The 21554-nt window shown below is 40.2% G+C and overlaps 1 protein-coding gene across 4 annotated transcripts in view; it reads right to left on the bottom strand.

The window, feature by feature from the left end:
* The window catches only part of MAPK14 (mitogen-activated protein kinase 14), an 84416-nt gene extending 62862 nt beyond the window's left edge, over positions 1–21554 (bottom strand). The window contains exon 1 of one of the 4 annotated variants that reach the window (XM_019667466.1): positions 20809–21554. In XM_019667466.1, the coding sequence (XP_019523011.1) occupies positions 20809–20924 (116 nt within the window). In that variant the 5' untranslated portion in view covers positions 20925–21554. The remainder of the gene's footprint in view (positions 1–20808) is intronic. The other 3 variants (XM_019667465.1, XM_019667468.1, XM_019667467.1) reach the window with 3 other exon arrangements.

Here is a 21554-nt window from a genome sequence, read left to right as displayed (position 1 = left end):
CTTAGAGCAGCGGTTCTCAACCTTCCTAATGCCGCGACCCCTTAATACAGTTCCTCATGTTGTGGTGACCCCCAACCATAAAATTATTTTCGTAGCTACTCTATAACTGTAATTTTGCTACTGTTATGAATCGTACTGTAAGTATCTTTTTGTTTTCAGATGGTCTTAGGTGACCCCTGTGAAAGGGTCATTCGACCCCCAAAGGAGTCGCGACCCACAGGTTGAGAACCGCTGCCTTAGACTATAGTCTGAGCTCCCTTGTACCCTCCACCCTCTGATGTACTCACCTGGATAAAGTCTAACTTTGGGTGATCTCAACTGTTTCATTCTCCACGTCTGAAACCAAGCACTAACTGTGGCTGAAGAAAAAAGAATGCACAATCATACAGATTGGTTTCATTCTTAATTTCTGACCTTACCCTCAAATAAGGCTCTCAATGCTGCCGCTTTTTTCTGAATGAGTTCATTTTCCTACTCAAAAATCATCATTTGATACCATCAAACCTCAGCTCACCCTCCTTTCTCAGGAGCTGCCATTGCCTTCATTGAGAAAACAAACCATCGCAGAGAAGCTCCGTCTGCCTACCACTAAATCTACAAACCCCTCGGCACTGGACTCATCTTCTCTTGCTATAAATAAGTCTTATAAAAACCCAAGACTTCAATACATGCTTCAGAGCCATCCTCCCTCATCTTTTCAAGGACTTAACTCCTTTGTTCTTTCTCTCTCTTACATCATCCGTTTCTCCCTAGCTAAGGGATCATTCGCATCAGCATAGACGTGCTCTAGTTATTTCCCATCCTCAACAAGCAAACAAAATATTTCCTTTGACAGCTTTCCATCAGTTAAAATGCTCAAGTGAGTCTCAAAGTGTGGCTCCTAGACTGGCAGACTTGCTATTACCTGGGAACTTACAAGAAATGCAGATTCTCAGCTGCTACCCCAGACCTACTGAATCAGAAACTTTGCAGTGGGTCCATAATCTGTATTTTATCAAGCCTCCCACATAACTGTAACACACACAGGAGCCTGAGAACCACTAAACAATACCTCTGCTGCTCCATGGACCAGCAGCACTGGTATTATCTGGGAGCTTTTTACAAAAGCAGAATCTCGGGCCCCAGATTAGAACCTATAGGGTTGTTGGAAAAGTCATGATGTATTTTGTCTATGTTTTTCAAAGGTCATTTATTTATATAAAGAACAAAGATCAATCAATGATATATTGCCCGTTTTGTTCAATAACCTCTTGCCATCTTTCAGTGAGCTTCATAATTCCTTGTTCATAGAAGGACCTGTCTTTATTTGCGAAAAACTGAACAAGATGCTGATTTACAGCCTCATCTGAATTGAACGTTATTACCACGCAAGGAGTTTTGAAGACAGCGAAACAAGTGGAAGTCTGACGGTGCAGGGTCAGGCGAGTATGGTGGGTGTGGCAACACATCCCATCCAAGCTCCAATAATTTCTGACGGGTGACCAAACTTGTGTGTGGTCTCGCATTGTTGCACTGGAACACAACTCCTTTACAATTAACGAGCTCTGGACATTTCTGGATGATGGATTCGTTCAAACTGTCCAATTGCCGACAGTACACATTCGAATTGATTGTTTAGTTCCTTGGTAGGAGCTCGAAAAACACAACACCTTTAAAATCCCACCACACTGAGAGCATAACTTTCCTCTGATGAATGTCTGCTTTCAATGTCGTTTGAGGCGAATCATCACATCAGGACCAAGACCGTTTACGCACCACATTGTTGTAAACAATCCACTTCTCATCACCAGTTAACAGTCGCTTTAAAAAGAATCATTTTCCTCACGTTTAATGAGCATATTGCAGATGTTTCTACGTGCCGTCAAATGAACTTCTTTGAGTTCATGCGGAACCCAAATAGTGAGCTTGCTTATGTATCCCAGCTTCTTCAGATGGTCGTGAATGTTTGAATGATGGATGTTCAGTGCTTCTGCAATCTCTCTTGTCGTGGAATGTGGGTTTTACTCGATCAATGCCTTTACTTTGTCGTCATCAACCTCAGTGGGCCTCCCTGACCAAGGAGCGTCGTTGAGATCAAAATCACCAGCACGGAATTTCGTGAACCATTGTTGGCACTCACGTTCTTGTAGAGCATTGTCACCGTAAACTTAATGCAACTTTTCACAAGCTTGATGTGCATTCTTCCCTTTATGGAAGTAAAACAGTAAAATATGGCAAAAATGCATAGTTTGGTTTTCCATCTTCAACTTGTTGTAAAATCTCCAAAACTCAACCAAATCGCTCAATTTTTTTTTTTACAATGAAGCTAGAACTGTCAGCTGTCAAATGACAGAGCAACAACATAGATGCGAATGACTCTAGTACTTCCAAAAATGAACTAGTGCCATCTGTCGCAAACATGTGTCATGACTTTTCCGACAACCCAATACATTTTGACAAGGTCTCCTAGTAATTCATATACATCTTAAGGTTTCAGAAAGCACAGACCTACACATCTCCTCAGCTCCCATTCTTTCCTCAATCTGCTCCACTGCTCTTCTCAGGGTCATCAGCAACCTGTTACCAAATCCAATGGCCACTTTTCTGAATTAGCAACTGACATGGCACCACTTCCCTTTCTCTCAACACTCCATCCTGGGGTCCCTATCAGCACATTCCACTGGTTTTCTATGACCTCTACGGCAGCTCCTTCTGTCTCCACGGCATGTGGTTCTCTACTCAAACTGTGTGCTGGAGTTCTTTCAGGGACGGTATGGGCCCTCTTCTCTTCTCTCCCCCACATTCTCCTTCTACATGATCTCATCTACACCCATGACTTCAAATTAAATGCCATCTATATATTGAAAACTGAACTATTCCTCTCTGTCTCCTTTATCTCAATACATGCACTCTCCATCCAGCTGCTCAAGGCAGACATTTGAATGTCATCCTTGATTACTCCCTTTCCTATAATCTCCTGCCTGCCCCCATGCGAATTTATCAGCAAGTCTAGTGGTTTCCATCTCCAAATTCCATCTCCAAGTCAACTTCTCTTCATCTCACTGCCGCCATACTTGTCCAAGTCACCCTCCTCGCCAGCCTGCCTCCTTATACTGGTCTCTCTGCCTCCTCTTTTGTTCCCTTCTAATATACTCTCCTCAAGCATCCAATACAATCTTTTAAAGATATAACTTAGATGACACCACTCCCCTGCTTCAAGTCCTTCCAACTGCCTTGGCACATAAAACAGAATGCAAATTTCCCATCGGCCTATAAGGCTCGGGCGACCTGAACACCAACAGCCATTTCACTCTGCTCCTGTGCTGCTCGTCCCTTCCCCTCAGCCGCTGTGTGTACTAAACATGCCGGCTCCTTTCAGTTCCTTAAACTCTTCAGGCAGGCTGTTCCTGGTTCCTGAAATGCTCTTCTTCCCCCACCGCCACCTCCATTCCCTCCCGCAGCTGGGTCCTTATCCTTCAAGGATGGCTTAAAAAGTCGTCCCCTCAGAGATGTATCTAACAGGTCCCAAGCAGCCATTCTGTCGCAACACCCTCACTGCTTCCCACCTTATCCCAAATAAAGGGAGTGAGGTTCTCTTCTCTCCCTATTCCTACAAACCCATAAAATAGTAACTTCCTCCTTCTTAGAAGCACCAAGTGAATTTACACTCTTCTCTAACCCCGCACTGGCTCCAGTCCGACTGAGAAAATGGCCACCGCTCCTGTGTGCCCCCTTCTCTTCGACTTTCCACCTCGGCATTTGCCTGCCCACCTGAAAGCTGAGCGATTTCTCCTCTCCGCCACTGGGAAGCCTGCTGGAGCCTCCTAGAGTAAGGAATGCCATCAGGTTTCTAGCTGACCTGCCTGTGACTTAGTGTGCAAGTTCAATCCAGTGGGGGAAAAACTGAAAAGCCCACTTGAGCTGCCTGTCCCAGCCATCGGAAGGCATCCTCCATGAAAGCTTTTTAATAAAGTGCATGTTTTTATCTCTGTTTGACTCCTGTATATACAGAGGGTGCCAAAAAAAATGTACACACATTTTAAGAAAGGAAAAAACTGTATTAAAATTGTAATACTCAATATATACCGATAACAAAAGATGAATACAAGTTACGTTTGACTTCTGCAATTACATGGGATGCTCAAAGTGGTTACCATCAGTGTCATTTTAATAGTTTTTTCCTTTCTTAAAATGTGTATACATTTTTTTTGGCACCCTCTATAGTAAGCAAAAGGCAGGTTAGGATTACTTGGTACCATACAGAGCCCGATGATCACAATTTATTACTGTATGTTTATTTATAATCCAGCAGAGTGGGTAAATGAGGGCTGGAGCTTTTAGTATTAGACTATCAGAATTTCAGTTTGTTCTGCCTGTTAGTAGATGTATGAGTATATATATATTATCATGAGGAAGTTAATTAAATTATTCAGCCTCATACATAAAGTGACGATAATGTTTATATCTAACATGTAGGATGCTTTTTAGGATGAAATATAACTTTTGTAGTAGGTTTAGTAGAGCCTGGCCCGTGGTAAAGCCCAGTACCGAACATTACTAATGTCCACCTTTCCCACCTATTGTAAGCGTCCTGAGGGCAGGAAGCATCTTGTGTTTCATTCACTATTGTATTACCTAGGACTCAGCATAATCTGGCACATGGGACATGCTCAGTGAATGCTTAGCAATAGTATAACAGTATTTTATAACATATCTGAAATATGAAAGAACTTCAATTTTGTATTTGGCTCTCAATTTTTATAAATTCAAACCATCTAACAAGAAACTGATAATAATGTTAAAAACTTACATTTATCTACTGCTTATTATTGCTAGGCACTGTTTTTAGATCCTTACATGAAAAAATGACTTTAATTATTGCAACTTTATGAGAAGGCATTATTATTATTATTCCCATTTTACAGATGAGAGAACTGAGGCACAGAGAGGTTAAGTAAAGTGCCCAGGGTACAGACAGGAACAGGGAGCTGGGATTCAAGTCCAAGTGGCGCATTCCAAATGGGAACTCTTAACCATTATATCATAATGGAAAAGCAAGTTCAACTTTGCTAACAGTTCAGTCAGTTTTAAACATATTCTAATACATGGACTATGCTTTTCTTTGAAAATGCTTCTTACCATAATTAATTGCATTTCATAAGGAAAAAGTTTTTCTATAATCTTACATTGAAAGTTGGGTAGTACTAATGAATAGTATTTCATAAGAAATAACTTTTACTCTATATGTACTACTTTATAAAGAAGAAGTTTTCAATTCCTAACCTTCTGCCACTCTCTGTGAATCTAAAACACTAAAGGAATCAATGGTGTGGTGTCTCACAAATACCAAAACATCACTTAGTAAGTATTCACTGAAATATCTCCTTCATGAGATTCTCTGTGGGTACAAAAGAAACATTAAACATAGTACCTGATGTCACAGAACTTACCGTCTACCTGAAATGATGAAACATACATGACTGCAAAGAATGCCCAGTAATAAAATGCAACTATATACAGATAGCAACCACTTTCAAAAAGGTTGGGCTTAAAAATATATAAATTGGGTTTCAAAATTTATATGTAAATATATATAAATTGGGTTCAAAGTATATAAATATTCACTGTAGCCTGTTCATAAGAACAAAAGCAGAAACTATCTTAACGTCCAAAAGGGTTTAAATTATGGTATATTCTCATGTACCATGTATTATAGCCATTAACAAGAATCTCCACATGCTAATATATACATGTTATATTATTGATGGGAAAGAGAACAAGTTTCAGAAGAACAATCCTGTCTGTGGGGGAAAAATGTATATGCACACATGTATATACCCATAAACAGAGAAGAGATGTCTAATACTCGTATACTCAAGACTTTTCACATTTTTCTATCTTTTGATTTTTTTTTACATGGGTTTATATCTTTTAATAAGGGCATTAGCAAAGTTAGAAACATAAGTCATCTGTGTTGTTCCGTTACGTAAAACAAGAGACACTCTTTATAACTTCAATAAAACCACTATTAACAATTATATTTCCTGGGCCAGCCAAGTGGAGCGTTGGTTACGAGTTGGCTTGGGACACCAGTTCTGAGCAGCAGGGCCCCAGTTTGGATCCCACATGAGGGCCAGTGACACTGCCCTCTAGAGCTAAGATTGTGAACAACAGCTCAACCTTGAGCTGGGCTGCCCTGAGTCACTGGTGATGGCATAGGCTGCAGTGGGGCTGCAATGGGCTGCTGTGAGCAGCCATTCAATAGTCGGCAAACGACTGCCTCACCCAGGAAGAGCGCAATGATAATACCAACATGGGCCAGTGAAGCGATGTCCTCCACAACTAGACTAAAGAACAAAAGGACAGCAACTTATCTGTTTCCTTTCCCCGATTCCCCAACACTGTTCCCTTCCACCAATTCTCCAATAAAATCTTTAAAAAAAAGTATATTTCCTTCAAATGATGCTTGCATGACTATACTCATATCAATAAACTTATATCCTCCATCCCTACGCCATAAGCATTTTCCATTTTACTAAATAATTATTAACAATTTCATTGTAGTACTATCTGTACTACAATCTACTCAACCATTCTCCTATTGATGGGCATTATAGCCATTCCATTCACTCACACATACAGATAATATAAATACTGTTACAATGGACATCTTAATTCACACTGCTTCTCCATGATTGCATGATTTCCTTAGAACAGACTAGTAATTTTTAATTCAAAGAACACTCCCACTTTCACTTTTTACTTTTTTCATACACTCTCACTTTTAAAATCATATTCTACTTACAAAAGAGAACAAGCAGGAATTGTTGAAACTGCTCTCTACTTATTAGTTAGCAATTGGTATAGCAAAAGCTGACGAAGCAAGGAATATACGATCCATTTGCACCCCACCTCTTTAAGCATTTTCCTGCTCTGACATGGCCTCCTGTTTCTATCTCTAATCAGAGCAGTATTTGGAGAGGAGAAATCACGTATCGCATTGTACATTGAACACTGTAATTACCAAAAGCAGAAATTCCTAACCATTAAAAAAAAAATCACCGATAAAACCAATTAAAGGAGAAGAAGGAAACCCACTGAGAAGAAATTCATATTTACTGAATACCTGATGAGGACACATATTATTTGGGAAATGTTTAACACTTACACTAATAACTTTAAGAGACAGTTATATTTACATTCCAAAATAAGAAACTAATGGTCTGAAACATTAACAACTCACCCAAGGTGATATAACTCATATGCAGGATTCAAACCCAGATCTGTTCGTTTCAATGCTCTCTCTCCTGCCAGCTGCCAGGGATAACGACAACCCTAAGAACAGCTATTAGCCTCGCCTTTCTTATAATGATTCACTCAGTAGTATTACCAGTTGGGAAGATTCCTCTTAAATCACATTTTTTAAGTTACAGCTACAAATAAAACCTTGTTTTCATAAACAACATCATAAAATGGAGTTATCTTTATGATGATCAGGCTCTCCAAACTAAAATTCAGGACACATTGCTTAGTAGTAAGTCTTTTCCCTGAATGTAAATTCACATGAGGTCTTCCAAAGTTATAAAGTTAATTCACATTTTATAAAAATCATTGATAGGATAAAAATATAAATCTAAAATTCATTAAAAGCAGGTATTATAATACTAGGATGCCATTGTCACTCATCTCCTGCTGACCATGAATGCTGTTCTTAGGACACAATAGTACAGAGGATGCCACAAAAATGTATACACAGTTTAAGAGAGGAAAAAACTATTAAAATTGTAATACAATGAATGATGCTAGCATTCATTTGATTAACACATCTTCTGAGTGAACATCACACTACACATTGCTACCATAACAATTCAACTTTGAAAAGTAATACATAGATAACATCTCTTCAAATGTGTACATTTTTTTGGCACCCCCAGTATTCGCTAAAGAAAACTGAATGTTTTTTTTCTTTTAAATTGGGTTATTGGGGGAGGAGAACAGCGTTGGGGAATCGGGGAAGGGGAACAGACAAGTTGCTGTCCTTTTGTTCTTCAGTCTAGTTGTGGAGGACGTCGCTTCACTGGCCCATTTTGGTATTGTGATCATTGTGGTCTTCCCAGGTGAGGCAGTTGTTCGCCAGCCACTGGACGGCTGCTCACAGTGGCTCACACTGTCTGCCGTCCACTCACCGTAGCTTATGGCAGCCCACTGCAGCAAGGGCTGTAGCCTATTCTGACGCTGGCAACTCACAGCAGCCCAGCTCCAGGTGGAGCTGTTGTTCGCCATCTTAGCTGTAGAGGGTGCAGCATCACTGGCCCTCATGTGGGATCCGAACTAGGGCCCTGCTGCTCAGAGATGGTGTCCCAAGCCAGCTCTTAACCAACGCGCCACTTGGCCGGCCCGAAAACTGAATGTTTTGCTACACATTCATACTTGCCTCTCCCCACAACTGGCCGGAGGAAAAAAATGCCTTATTAGATTCTTAATGCATCCTAATATAATTTTGTTTAACTTCTAAAGTTATTTACACATACTACCCTGCTCTACGCCACAATGGATTTAAAGCAGCCTGGAACTATACATACACCACTTGATATTAACAGTAAGTGATTAAGGGAAAATAAATTAAGAAATTCCGTATGGGTGGGGTCAGCATACAAATCTTTTCATCAGGAGGTCCTTTCTAAATACCCACTAGAGGTGGGCCTCAAATTTGGCTCTGAGTCTACTAAAGCCATCACAAAAAGAACACAACCAAGTAAGACATGAGTCACAGGGACCATATAATAAAAACAAACCAGGGACTCAGGAGAACTGAAGAGAGGCGTAATTATTCCTGTAATAAAACCAGAGAAAAGTTCCTCCTCTGTATGTTTATGAAGGAGACACTGTATAATGTGGTAAAAATGTCCTATCAACACCCTTAAATAGAATAGTGCATTTCAGGTGGTTCTTTTCTTAGAGCATCCATCAGTGAAGACTTTCATAAGCCAAAATGGTTCATGATTGGCAGAGGGGAGGAGAGTACAAAACAGCATAGCATGCTGCTCTCTAACAGAGGAAATCCTAAGTGTGTTTCGAAAATACACAATAAGCTACATATTCCTTAGACAATCCTCCAACGATGATTTCCATTAACCGAGCTTTTGACAGATACAGAGACATAGGGACTTTGTGTTTAAGCTCCATGACTGGGAGCTGGCTTGCAGATTTTCCAGGCTGCAAGTTAAAGGCAGATCATCTGCTTTTAGTCAGCTGAGTTGGTAGGTAGAGAAACGAAGACAGCCTGGTAAGAAAGGTGATGTGCTGCCTACCTGGACAAGTGCCCATGTACACAGGGCATAAGAGTACAAACTATGGCAGCAGGATTTTCCTCAGAAAACAATTTGGGTTTTCCCCAACAGAATGAAGAATGCGCAGTCACCTGGCAAGTCTCTGAGTAATTTGTGGAGATAATAAGTAATTTTACAATTTCTTTCAAAGGTCACATATGACTCCTCTAATTCCTAAATGATGTTAATAAGGAAAAATGAGCCCATAATAATGGTTAAGAAGACAAACACAATTTTATTTAGTTTTTGAAATTAATGGAAATATTTATTCTTCTATAGGTCATACAATTTGAGGCTTTTTTCCAACTGAATTCAAGTTAATTGATAATGGTCTTCAAAGAAGTGCCTTCTAAATAACTATGTAATTCAAACTTCTAACTTGGTACTTCCTCTTTATCTGTAATACTTGATACAAATTTCAATCAACACCACACAGGAAATTTTTTTTGGCACATATATCCCTCTGCTACAGAAACCTACTTTTTCTTCCTTCTATTGTAAATTCAGACATATTTTTATGCAAGTATCACTGTAGTTTTGATGCTTATGCTCTACCCCTCCATTCTGGAAATAACATCATGAAAATAAAGGCAACTTTATGCAAAAACTAGAACTCAAGTTTTGGTTTAGGAACCTCAAAAAATATTCTTCAGAGTAGAAAGGGATTTAAAATTGACTTTAAAAAACTCATAACAGTTGAAATATTGTGAGCTTTCTTTTAACATCTTCACCAACTCTCAAATACCTTGTTTTAATGTCTCTTGGCACTATATATGGTATTTTTAAATGGAATTTAGTCTCTTACAACAACACTGTCATATTGATGAGAAGAACATCAGATATTAACACAATTGTTACATGTATGTGCAATGCAACCAATCCCCAGCTTTTCAGTTTCTAAAAGTTCCTCTCAGAGGCTTAAAACATAAATGACATGAAAAACCTTATCAATAGATAAACAGTCTGAGTGAAAAAAGAATTATTTAATTGATCACTTACTTTGCCTTGCAGGACTTAATAGTTCAAGAACTTTTATGCAAATTTTCATGAAAATCTCCTTCAGATAGGAAAATACATTTGTGATAGGATTTACTAGGAACATTGGCCATGGGGCAGGGACTCGGAACAGCAACACACATGCTAGATACTTGCCATTCCTGATCTTGTCCAATTCCTGTCGCAAAAGCTACTAAACTACTAAGGCAAAATAGTTGTTCACAACGGCTTCAGTTTTTACTAGGCTGATGAAAACTAACATTCAAATAATGTAGAAATTCATTTAGACATGCTATCAAAAAATCCAAAACCATTTGCGATTAAAATGTAAAATGCAAATTAATCTTCGTTTGCTATAAACTCCATTTGAAAAAAGAATGATTTTACATTTCTTCATTGAAGCTTTAAAAGCGACAGTAGTGTCAGTTAATGTGTTGCTTTGATTGCAAAAGTAAAGTGATATATCTGCATCAAGAGCAATGGTTATCCCATATTCACGGCAAAATTGTTATATGTGAATTATTTTTTTTTAAGGGATTATTTTCCAAAGCCACTTTAGAATGTTGTCACCATCAGTACATCCTCTCCACTTTTTTGTGTTTAAAAATTTCATTAACAAATGTATTTGAAGTTATCATTAAATAATTTTTAACTCCTTTCAAGCAAATCTGAAATATTTATATGAGTAACCATATATTGCATTATAACTATATTACCACCAGTCAACTTTGCCTTGCCACTACAATGAAAAGACTTTCACAGTAATAGTGTTTATAGGCTTCATATCCAGAAAAGCACCCTTATGAACATGACAATAGAAGTACATAGCAGGCATTACTGTGTCTTCACAACTTGTGGTTTTTGCTCAGTCTGTGATATCTTTCTTATATGACATGTACATATTTTTTACAGTAACAGTGTATTAGTTATCTAATGCAGGATAATCAATTATCCCTAAATTTGGTGGCTTAAACAAGATTTATTATCTCAGTTTTTGTGAGTCAGGAATTTGGCAGCAGCTTAGCTGGGTGCTTATGGCTCGTAATCTCTCATGAGGATGCAATCAAGATGTTGGCCACAGCTACACATCCAAAGGCTTGACGGAGGCTGGAGGGACCACTTCCAAGAGGGCTCGCTACATGGTGTTGGCAAGTCTCAGTTCTTCACAATGCGGGCCTCTCCACAGGGCGGCTTCAGGGGCTTCTAAAGTAGTGGTTCTCAACAGAGGGCAATTTTACCCCAGGGGGATAGCTGACAACTTCTGAGACATTAAGAATCATCTGGCCCAAAATGTCAATAGTAGTGAGGGTGAGAAACTGCCCTAGAGCAACTGACCCGCAGAAAAAGAGCAAGATGGGGGCCACGATGTCTTTTAGGACCTACCCTCAGAAGTCACACTCCATCCTGTCTGCCACATTCTATACATCAGAGAAGTGAGTCACTATGTCCAGCCTTCACTCCATAGGAGAACTAAGCTCAACCTCTTGAAGGGAGAACTATAAATAATTTAATCTTTCCTCGTAACTTGATTTTTTAAAAATCAAAATACTAGGATTTTTAAGATATCCTGCTTACTTTTGAGAATACCAAATAAGAATCTTTTTATTGCTGTAGAAAAATCACTGAAATTCCATGTAACAATCTTCAGGTAATTGGCTCATTCCCTGACTGTAAATTTCATGACCATTGCCATTCATCTAATGCTAAGCTTCCTTCAAATATCAGCTCCACATATCTAAGGCTGAAACATACAAGTTTACAACATGGATTTATTCCTAGGGTAGTTGGTGCTATGTCTCTGAGATCGTCTTCAATAATGTATAGAAAAATAATCAAGGGAAACATGAAACATTACATTTCAATAGACTTGAAATCTAACGAGTCAGACATTCTTAAGATCAAGCTTGGAAGTACACACTTGGACACACAGTATATGAACAAGGCAACTATGGAGACTATCAGATAATGAATTCAAAAGGAGTATGCACAGAAAGTATAGGGTTTCTATCATGTTGCAGGTGGAAGATTCAAGCTGTCCTATCTCATTCTTACTGACTTACAGGGCCAGTCAATCCAAATATACAGGGTTATATAAGTAGTTCCCAACCATGGGTGATTTTGCCCCCAGGGCAATGGGGCAATGTCTAAATCTATTTTTTATATTTATGTCACATATGTCACAACTGGGAGTTGCTGCTGGCATCTAGTGGGTAGGGATGCTGCTAAACATCCTACAATACAGAAGACAGCCCCAAACAACAAAAAAATTATCCCACCCAAAATGTCAATAGGTTGAGTAACCCTAGGTTATACTTCATAAGGGAATGTAAACACAGCTTGATAGATGCTCATATACTGATTGTTCTCTTAATATGCTGTTTTCCCCCTTTTGCTCCCTTTAGGATCAATATCATTTAGTTTATTGAGATTGCTCATTTCAAAACAGATCATTCAAAGCATAAGGCACTTAGGATACCAAACTAGGAATCAGAAAATGAAGCAAGCTAAACTTATAATGTCAGATGAGGAAATTATTAGAAGTATATCAACAGAAGATACCAACATTAATATTTTACTTAGATTTAATGCTAAGATCATTAGGGAGTCATAGTTTATTATACTAAATGAGGAAGATAACTAAGATTCTCCCTAGCGTTTGGTAGCGTAGAGAAGAAAACATAAATAAATTATTATGCAAAAATACAAGAATGTTCAAGTTAGCTAAAGCCCTAGATGAAGGATTTGACAAAAGGGGGAAAAAGAAATAGCTACTAGGAATATTAACAATAAAGCAATTATTTCTGAGAATAAAGTTATATCTATTGTACTACAGGGGTGAGAAAATAGAAGAAGAGTTCAATATATATTTGCATAAACCAGACACCTCAGCTGAGTGTCACAGGACAGATTAGGTATGATTAGGGGCAGATAATTTATAGGTGAGAAAACTGTCACGGCAGAGACACTAGCCCGAGTGGAAGTGTAGGGCTGAGGTATGGGTTTATAGGACCCTTACCCTCACAGTCCCTCTCTTCCCCTAAAGCATAGTCTCCCTGAGCCCTTGGCAGATCAAAAGAAGAAGTTCTGCTCTCCTGTGGGCACATGCTGATGTCATCACTTTCTAGATCTGAATCATCAGATGGAAAGGCTTCTCTGACACAGATTCCCAACACATAGCCTTACAATAAAGTTGCCCTAGCTCGTATGTCACTAGATTCAAGACAGACACAGAAGAGCCTAAAAGAAGATTTCAAGGGAAGCATCAGAAATAGAAAGGTAGATTTGAGATGGCAATTGAAGTGGAAAGAATGCAGAAAAGAAAAGCTACTTCCAAAAGAGGACGTCCAAAGCAATCTCTGAGGAAACAACATAAATATGTCCCTTGTAGACTGGCACTTTCAAAAGCAGGGACCCTTCCTGCTTTTTGGTTTTTAAAATTTATAAACATAACACCTACTACAATGCCTAACACTGGCAATACTGAATTAATTTAAAAACAACTGGTACGCTTTTTTTTGCACAGTCATGTGTTGTGTGATGCCTACACTCTGGATCATACGCTTGGAAAAGCAAGCAATGCATACTTGTGGGCAGACTGACAGACTCACACACTCACATGCCTTCCTTCATGTCACAGGCACAGTGACAATACCACCAAGGCCTAAGGGAAAAGGTTTTGAGGAAAACAAGGAAATCTGTAACATCATTCAAAGTAACAGGAGCCAACATGTTCAGGGTCTAAAGTTACTCAGACAGCGGTTCTAAACAAAATAAACATTTGTTCTATTACCTTTTTGTTATGTTGCCATGGGAATCTGTGTTTAGGAACAATTATTTTCTGCAACAAGATGACAGAGCAGCAAAAAGGGGGACAGCTTTTATGAAAGAGGAGAGAAACTTGTATCTATAAAGGCAGGAAAGACAATAAATCTTATGGGTTTTTATAGGGTCGCATATGTGTAGAATCTTTCAATCTGTAAGATTTATTCACGTTAACAGAAAAGTTATTGAGGCCTCATAGCCAAAATATTAGTAACAGGTAACAATAATCCCACATACTAAAATTATTGTAATGGGGGAAAGGTGGAGGAATGTAGAACAGATACAGGGCCAAATGAAATAGAAAACAAATGAGATTTTAAATGCTGAAGGAAGGTTAACATGACTTTTAAAACATGACCCAGTAGTAAGAAAAAACCTAGAAGCCCAAAGAAGTTAGAAAACACTGAACCTGCCAGCAGGCTAATCTTTTGTCAGCAGAAGTCTAGAGATAATCTCTTTGCTCCCTTCCTTTTGGCAGTAGAAACCTGAAAAAGTGAAGTAAGCCTGTGTTATTTAAAGAGCTGGAGTACCCTGAATTTCTGGGGCCCACCAAGAGTACTTACTGGCTCTGGTACTCTGAACCTTTTGGAATACGAGTTGTGAGCATGGGACGGGGCTGTGCACCAATTCATCTTCCTCCCTCCTACCCTAAACTATAATACAATTAGAACCTCGAGTGGGTAAAGAACAGAAATGGAAAAACAGGGACCCCAGAGCAGAGTGTTCTGTTAAAAGATGTCAGGTCATGTCTCCTTTGGTCATAACCCTCCACGGCTTCCCCTCTTACTCAGAGGAAAAGCTACAGTTCTTACAAAGGCAAGTAAGACCCTTCATGATCCCTGCACATCTACAGCCCCTCCACATCCTTGTCCTGCTACTGTCTGGCCCCTGCGGCATTCAGCTCTAGCCATACTGGTCCCCTAGCTAATCCTAGAGCACAAGAGGCCTCTGCCTCAAGGCCTTTGCTCTTGTTGATCCCTCAGCCTGGAATGTTCTTCCCTCCCCACCTGTGTCCAAAAGGTATTCTCCATCACCTCCCTCAGGTCTTTGCTCCATTGTCACTTTATGAATGAGGCGGCCACTGTCTACCCTGCTTAAAAGTACAACAGGGCCATCCCAGTATTCCTTTTGCTTTCCTGGCTTTATCTGACATACTATACATTTTACTTATTTATTATCTACTTCTACTTCCATCTCCTTTAGAATACCGTTTCTTCTGGGCAGACATTTTTGTCTGTTTTGTTCGTACGCCATCTTCAGCACCTAAAGAATGACACAGTAGGTGCTAAAGTATCAGTATAACACATAATCCTATCCTCAAGAAAATGAGCACGAACCATCTTTCTCTCCCTTTGCCTCCAAATCCTGTGCCCTATAACACTCCAAAGTGCAGATATTGGCACTAAAATCTACCCATTTGTCTATCCCAGGCCAAAACTTAGGGGTCATCCTAGATTCCTCTCTATTCTGTACCTCTTTCTCTCCCACCTTCAGCCTAGGAACCAGTCATGCCAGAACACAGGACATATCAGTCAAAAGTGCTGAATTTACAGACAACCATCTTCTTCTTCCCTAGATTAGATTTTTTTTTTACCAAGTTAAAATGTTTTATTAAGTTGGTGCAAAAGTAATTGCAGTTGTTGCCATTACAAGTAATGGCCAAAATCACTATTACTTTTTTAAATTATTTTTTATTGTGAAATACATTTTTTAGAATTAGTTTCAGCTGTACAACACAGTGCAAGAGAATGAAATCTAGAAAGCCAGTTAATTTTATAAATCCTTAACACATATGTACCTAATTTATGGAAACACTATGCAAAGACAAGCCACTGCTAATACTGAAAGCTTCATTTACAAAAGAAAAAATTTAAAGTATAATGAGATCTTTTCATTGTTGTTCTGAAGAAACGTGTATGACTTTCATACATGGCAACCATGAGACGATCCCAAGTCAGGGAACCTATTTTATAATGAGGTTTTTTTAGTTTTGTTTTTAGTACTACAGTAATAGAAACAAATCAATAACAAATTTCACAGTCAAGAGGAAACATCCAATGTATTTTCAAAGGTCTGAAGAGATAATTACTTCTATTTATATCCTATACTTACATAACACATATAGAGATAGCCCCAACTTCAGAAAATGCACACTGAAGAATCCAACAGGATTCATAAATTCAGGAATTAACTATTTGCACTGCCTAATAATTCTTTGGGAAAAAAGTTAATCTGGACACTAAGTTCATTGGGGGTTTACCAATTCTGAGGGAGAGATGTGACTTCAGTAAGTCATTACCCCTCAGAACAGCTGGGTAATGACACTGGTGGGTTTGGTTTTATACCATCAGCTCTACTCCCAGTGACCCAGCAACCCCCGTATTCACAAAAGGAGAAGTAACACAAAAGGAGGCAAAACACACCAGAGAAGGTGCCACCACGCCACGTCAGCAGCCTCTGTACACAGAAAAGGCTTTTAGCGTTGAAACCCCAGAACAAATCCAAAGCAGCACCGACAAGTACACCATTCCTTTAATGGATGAGTCCAGCTCCTTAGCTACGTAACCGGATTAGTAATACCAGCCTTCCTAGAGCCAGTGAAGTCTGAGTGATAACGCGCTGAATGAAAACACTGTATAAAGTAAAAAATCCCATAAAAATGTCAGTTAATACTAACGTGAGAGTGAGCTAGCCCAGTGAAGGCTTCCACTTTTGAATCCTAAGCCTCAGGGGCTCAGCACCATTTGCACAGTTGCCCATGAAAGGCAAAGTCAACACACAGATCATCTCTGAAGCTGAGTAAGAAGGAAACCAAAGGCAGAGGACGCCTCGGTATCAATTAAACCAGCAGAATTGAAAAGTCAGAGGTCCAGCATACTCTTAAAATGGGAACCGGTGGAAAAGTATCAATGGAAAAATGGGATCTGGTAAATAAGACCTGACTTTATAGCCAACTTGACTGAACTCCTTCTTAAAAGTCTTTATATAGCAATATGAATATTCGCCATTGTGTTTAAATATTTATTGGTTAACATTGGTAACGGGCAGCAATCACCTGATTTTTGGTTACAAAGAAAAGCAAAAGGGAAGAAAGATCACTAGAAAAGTAAAGAGCAAGCCCCGCTCATTGATGAGGAGTCAAGAAAGTCATCTCTGCATACTCAATGGTACTCAGTGGTGCCGTATTTTCATTTACATGTGCCCAGGCTCATCTTAAAGAGAGAAAAAAAAAAGATTTGAGATGGTGAATGGCTATTGATTCTAGCAAAATTTAGCTTCACTTATTTTTATTGTATTTAATTATATACAAACTTGTTCTACAAAACATTTAGGAAGCTGGGTTTGATTTCTCAGTAAATTTTGTCATCCTCTTAAGTAAAAGTCCTGTTATATACTTTATACACTGATGATAAATATAAACTGCACGGCACAATGCCTGGAACACAGTAAGCAATCCATAAAATGTGGTTCTTACTCATATTAGGCGATAAGTTCGATGAGGAATGTATTATCTTGTTCTGCCTTGTTCAGCACACTATCTCAAGAAACCCAGTCCGCTATCAGGTCCATTGTTGGTGTTTAATAAATACTGTTGAATAAACAACTGAATATGATTTAAGAGTAATTCTCAACTCTTACCTATTTTATGGTTACCAGTGCCCCCCACCTCCTCTAATCAACAGCAAGGGTCTGGAAAAACCATACCCCAGAGAAAAGGTATTTTAGTTCCTGTTTATATTTCCTTAAACTCACCACAAAGATTCCCACCCCCCTTCTGTCCCAAAACCACAAAATCAATGCCTTGCAACAACATATTCTTAAACAATTTTGCTTCATTTCCCCTCACAGACAATGCACAAAGTTCCTTAAAACTGCAAGACTTAGTTTAGTTCCCTTTACCCCTTAAAAAAAAAAAAGCGTATTTGTAAAACCCTATCAATTCTCAAATTTCTAGTCTGATTCCTTGATCTCTCATTCACGATTCGTTGCCACAAAGGCTACACTATTTGCGTTTTTACTATATACTTAGCACAAATTTAAAAAAATGAAAATAGCCTTAATTAAAAATAATTTTAAGTTACACTTCAAAGTGTACTGCACTTCAGAGCAATCAAATTAAAATCCTGACACATATTTCAGTTATGTTGCATGCCTTAAAATACTTTCAGAGGTTCCTTTTGGGAACAGACTTCAGATCCAGTTCTACAAGTCACACAAGAAAGTCTGTGTCATACTTTATAGTTGCGACTCCTATTTGACATAAAACAGTATCACCAACCTGGCTGCTTAATCTTTTTAACCACACTTTAGTCCAAATTCTCTAAATTATTTAGATTCAATTTGATTTTGTTTGTGATTCCCTAAAATCAAATCTGCGCTCCAAGGATGAAGATAGTGAAAAATAACAAAGGCTCCAAAATGGATTCTAAAAGAAGTTCAATAAAAGTATTTTCTGCCACACCTGAAAAGTTACTAACTGAAAGAATGACTGTGCTTATAACACTTGCTTGTAAATCTAAATCCTGATATTTTCAAACCAAAAACCAATTATATTTGTTTAGTCAATTGTCACAAAATATCAGTTGTATTTTCTTCCACCAATATATTATAGGTTACACCTTAAACCCCTTCTACAGAAATACTACTAAAAAAACAAACTCTGCGTCCTGGAAAGACACACAACAATCTTAACAGTAGCTGTCTCTGAGGAAAGGAATAGCATGGTTGGAGAACAGAAGAAAGACTTTTCACTGAATATCCTTTTATACTTTTTGAATTTTATACAATGTGAATGTATTACCTACTTTTAAAAACCTGTTTAACAAAATTATTCCAAGTGTCAGACATTTCTGGCTTCTATAAGCCAGAAAGTATACTAGCAGCAAAGAAATGTGGAGTTCATTTGAATAGCACTTCTCTGTAAATTTGGGATCTCCAGTTCCAGTGCAGAGCTACTCACACCAACAGCAGGGAAACGTTGCAGGTAGTTCCTTTCAAGTTTGCTAAACTCACCACAGTTGAGCTATTCTCTGTATCACTCCATTCAAGTTTCAACACTGGAAACAAAAACTTGGTACTACAAAAATCAATGTGTCAATTCAAGAATGAAAAATAAACTAATGAGCTATTAAAGGAACAATGGTCCAAATACATCTTTGAAAATTAGCAAATCAATAACACACACATATATGTACAGTAAAATGCTGCAAATTCCCTTACAATGTATTGCCATGCTATAAAAATGTGGAAAAGATGTCAAGCATCGTGCCTTTTGCAACTTAATTCAAGCAGCTTGAACTAGAAAATGCAATATGATCTTCTGCGAGACACAATTGCACAATCTCAATTACCCAGAAGATTCTACCGAACAGGAAATTCATGATGTGACTTTAAGAAACACGGGAATTCTATTTAAAGACTAATATGTTCAAAAGCCTGGAATTGGTTCCAAAATAAAAAAATACTTTTATAGACCCCTTTCCAATGAGGTAGGGGCATGAATTACATGAATCAGTTTCAGATCAGGAGCTCTCAAATCACATTAAATCTAAAATATAATGAAAAAACCTTGGAAGTCAGAGGAATTAGTGAAATATTTCAGGTCCGGAAATTTTATGGTATTAATTTAATGTAAAACACTCTCACAGTGGGAATTAAAGCTGAAAAGTGTCTCTTCCTTCCTTTGTTATATATTTCACATCCTTATGAAAACCACCAGGGCCTTAGGTTATAAATGTAGATAAGTTCCCTGCAAACTCTCTCAGGGACTTTAAAAACATAGTATCATTCACAAGAATTATCGCAATTAAAAAACATTTACAATACCTCCCACCATTGTTACAATAATAACTTTTTGATCTTGAGGGCGTCCAACGGATCTGGCTCTCACTTGCACCAAATGAGAAAATTGTTTTGTCAAACAATACTTAAATGAGCAGTGGTATGTGACTAATCAGTGAGGCCGCCAGTTTCTCAAGCTGCAGTGTTCGTGCAGGCACTACCACCCACCCCCCACTCTGCGAAAAGGAAATACGCTTTCAACCGAATCGGAAACACACCACTCAAGCTGGCACAGTGCTCACCGAGATAAAGTCGGTATTTTAAGCTCTATGGGTCGCTGCTAATTCAAGTGCGAATTCAAAAAGAACGCTTCTCAAAATGGGATTTCGACAGGTTTGCAAAGAAGCCGGGACAGAACGCCCCTCGTCGTCAGTTTTGTTCGGTTTACCGCAGTCTCCCGGTCGGGCTTTGCCCTTCTGCTTCTCCGGGCAGCTCCCCGGGCCTGTCTGCTCAGGGGGCAAGCTCCGGAGCCTAGGAATGGGCGCACCTCCGGTGAGAGTCCTCCTGCTCGACGTCAGCAGGGAGACCCCCAGAAAGAGCCTTCCCCGGGGCAGCAAACCCCAAGAAGGTAACGTGCAGGGTGCGAGCCAGAGCGGAGCGCTCCAGCACCACCGCCCACCGAGGACCTGCGTCCTGCACACAGCTGACCACCTACCTAGGTGTGCAGGGCGAAGGGTGCAAGGGGCACAGGGAGGGCTGGACAGGGGTCGAAGGGGCAGCGATGCCCTCCCCCAAGGAAAATTCCTGCCGCTTGGTGCATCGCTGAGCCGTGGGGGCAGGCCTGGCTCTGGGGCATGAAGGGCTAGCCAGACACCACGGCCCCAGGCCCAGTGACACTCACCACACGGACCCATAGGCGCCGGAGCCCACTGGGGACAGGTTCTGGTAACGCTCGGGCACCTCCCAGATAGTCTTGTTCAGCTCCTGCCGGTAGAACGTGGGCCTTTCCTGAGACATCTTCCAGCGGCGGCCGCGGGGCGAGGAGGTGGCCCTCCGGGGGCCCCGCCTGCACCCGCACCCGCTCCCTGGCCCTCGTTGCCCGCCGGGTGGGGCTGCGATCCCGCACTGGCCGCACGCGCAGGTGCGGCTGCCGCGACCCCGCCGACTCCCGCGCGCGCTGCCCCTGTCAGCTGCAGCGGCTGGACGCGCCTTAACGACCGGGGCAAGCCCTGCTGAGGGTAGGAGCGCGCTCCGGGGCTCAAGGCTGCGCCCGCCACGCTCTCCCTGCACCCTCTCCGGACCAGGCCGACTCTGGGCTGCGCCACGGGACTAGGGCTCCAGCTGCTGCGCCCGCGGAGGTTCCAGTGGTCGCCTTTCCAGAGCCAGCGAACTGGAGCCTCCCGCCGTACTCTCGCGAGAACACATCCCGGGATTCTACGCGAACCGAGATTTTACCCAATATGGAACCTGCCCACGGGAGGGGGTTGATGAAGGGAGAGGACGCGAGTAGCAGTTCTCGCGAGAAGAGAGCGACAGCTGGCGACCAGAGGCAGGAACTCGCGGGGTATGTTCTTATTAAGGGCGCGAAGGCGGACCCGGGAAGGAGAGGATAAGCGGGCAACACATGCCGTGTGCGCCCCACGGTGG

This window comes from Hipposideros armiger, unplaced genomic scaffold, assembly GCF_001890085.2.
Source record: "Hipposideros armiger isolate ML-2016 unplaced genomic scaffold, ASM189008v1 scaffold_497, whole genome shotgun sequence".
In the NCBI taxonomy this organism is placed as follows: domain Eukaryota; kingdom Metazoa; phylum Chordata; class Mammalia; order Chiroptera; family Hipposideridae; genus Hipposideros; species Hipposideros armiger.
Note: the sequence above shows the minus strand (reverse complement) of the source record. Positions and strands in the feature narration are given on the sequence as shown.